The 2,016-nt window shown below is 35.7% G+C and overlaps 1 protein-coding gene across 1 annotated transcript in view; it reads right to left on the bottom strand.

The window, feature by feature from the left end:
* The window catches only part of LOC128693479 (arrestin homolog), an 11,176-nt gene extending 10,488 nt beyond the window's left edge, over positions 1-688 (bottom strand). The window contains exon 1 of the mRNA XM_053783182.2: positions 383-688. Coding sequence (XP_053639157.1) covers positions 383-491 — 109 coding nt within the window. The 5' untranslated portion in view covers positions 492-688. The remainder of the gene's footprint in view (positions 1-382) is intronic.
* Positions 689-2,016: the final 1,328 nt, after the last annotated feature.

Below are 2,016 nucleotides of genomic sequence, written 5' to 3'. Positions count from 1 at the left end.
TTAATATATATATATATATATATATATATATATATATATATATATATATATATATATATACACACATATACATGCAATAAGATCACAGTAAACAGGTGATTTCAGAGTATGCAAGACAACCACTGTGAAAGAATACTGAAATTCCTTATTCATTATTCTTTCACAGTAGTTGTTTTGCACACACACACACACACACATTATACACATATATATATATATATATATATATATATATATATATATATATATATATATATATATATATATATATATATATTATATATAAAACTTGAGGGAGACCACACAAGACTTGTCAGAGCTGAATCACTCATACGGATTTAACTCTCTGTAACTGCAATGTTAATAACTGGAGGAGACTCACCAACGGGGTCCACAGAGGAGACGTGGTCAACAAAGTCCCTGCGGCCCAGGTAGATGGTTAACTTGCCGTTGGGAGCCGGTTTCTTGAATACCTTAAACTGTACCACCATCTTGGCTGCCTTGCTGTACCCCGAAAGTCGTAGCTGTGTCTTGTACCTCGGAGTGTCTTAGCTGTGTCTTGCTGTACCCCGGAAAATCTTAGCTGTGTCTTGCTGTACCTCAGATAGTTGTGACTGTAGCTTGGCTGTAACTTATGCTATTTTAGCTGTGACTTGGCTGGTGAGGAGGCGGTGTCGGTGACACCTCAGGTGTTATATACTGGTGAAGGAGACTAACAGGATAACCGTTGACGCAGAACAGCGGTGGATGAGTCAGCAGTGAGCACACGGAAGTGGCAGCAGAAGCCACACCACTGCATACAGGTACTGCCCTCCTAACATTAAATTCATATTCTTAAATCTCTACATATCTTTTCTTACCTTCGACTTCTTATTTTGGCTCGTACTAAATTTTTCCCCTTCATTACTTACCCCTTCATTATTCCTGAAGCCTAAGATATAGTATCTAGCCTCTCCTCATTTATGCCAAATAATCTCCACTGGTGTAACAACACATTCCTGTCACTTGTACTATATTATCCTAGCCTGAAACAGATTCTAGTTAAGCCTCAGCAGATACCCTCTATATAGCTAATAAGATCTGACTCGCGTGCTTCATAAATAAATATGGTCTCCTACATCATCATACTGAGACCTCTCCAGTGCATGGATATCAATGACCTAACAACTGCAACCAAATAATTTGCACAAGTAGTTTTTGCTGGCGATTTCTTAAACTGACTTGGTTGTTAGACATCTTAATATACAGCCAGCTAATTTTTTACACATGAATGGTAATTAACAGCACACCTCATAAAGAAAATACTTACAATACCTGAAAATAAATGAACTAGATAAACCTTAAAATAAATGACAAAAATAAAACGTAAAAAGAAGGTAATTTCCATTGACCACATCTAGATGAGACTGAACTCTTATGACAACATAAAAACGTAGGAATTGAAAATGTGTTATATCCCTCACTACACTGCTCACCGTGTACTTGAAATTATCTATTTGTTCTGTAGTTTCAGCATTATTAAAGTGCAGTTATAATCTAAAAAAGTAGTGGGCGGAAACAATACGCTGCTGTAAATACAGGTAGGCTATGGTACGAAAAGATAGGAACCTGTTTATAAAGTATTTTAAAACGCTCTGCAGTCAGAAGATATAACAATAACTGAAAGTAACCAATTACCTAAAAAAATAAAGCAATTAATTTTTTAATATCGTCGAAAAATTGTTTAACAGGAGAGTACAGATAGGAAACAACTGACAGAGGAGTACAGATAAGGAAGTATTGATATGGGGAACAGACAGGTAAGTACACTAACGTACTAATGGATTAGTTTTACCTTCCTCTCTTTTGTGCTGTAAGTCAACCTAACCCAACGTTATCTTGGACAACTAACGTGGGCAGTTATCCTGTATTCTGGTCGTCTCAATCTCACTTCATTAAAAATTAATAATTACGAATGCTAACACACTATATGTATATCGAAATAAGTAAACAAAAATGATCAAAAATCTCTGAAAT

The sequence above is a fragment of the Cherax quadricarinatus genome, chromosome 57, assembly GCF_038502225.1.
Source record: "Cherax quadricarinatus isolate ZL_2023a chromosome 57, ASM3850222v1, whole genome shotgun sequence".
In the NCBI taxonomy this organism is placed as follows: Eukaryota; Metazoa; Arthropoda; class Malacostraca; order Decapoda; family Parastacidae; genus Cherax; species Cherax quadricarinatus.
The sequence above is the reverse complement of the archived record's forward strand: the minus strand, read 5'-3'. Positions and strand labels throughout refer to the sequence as shown.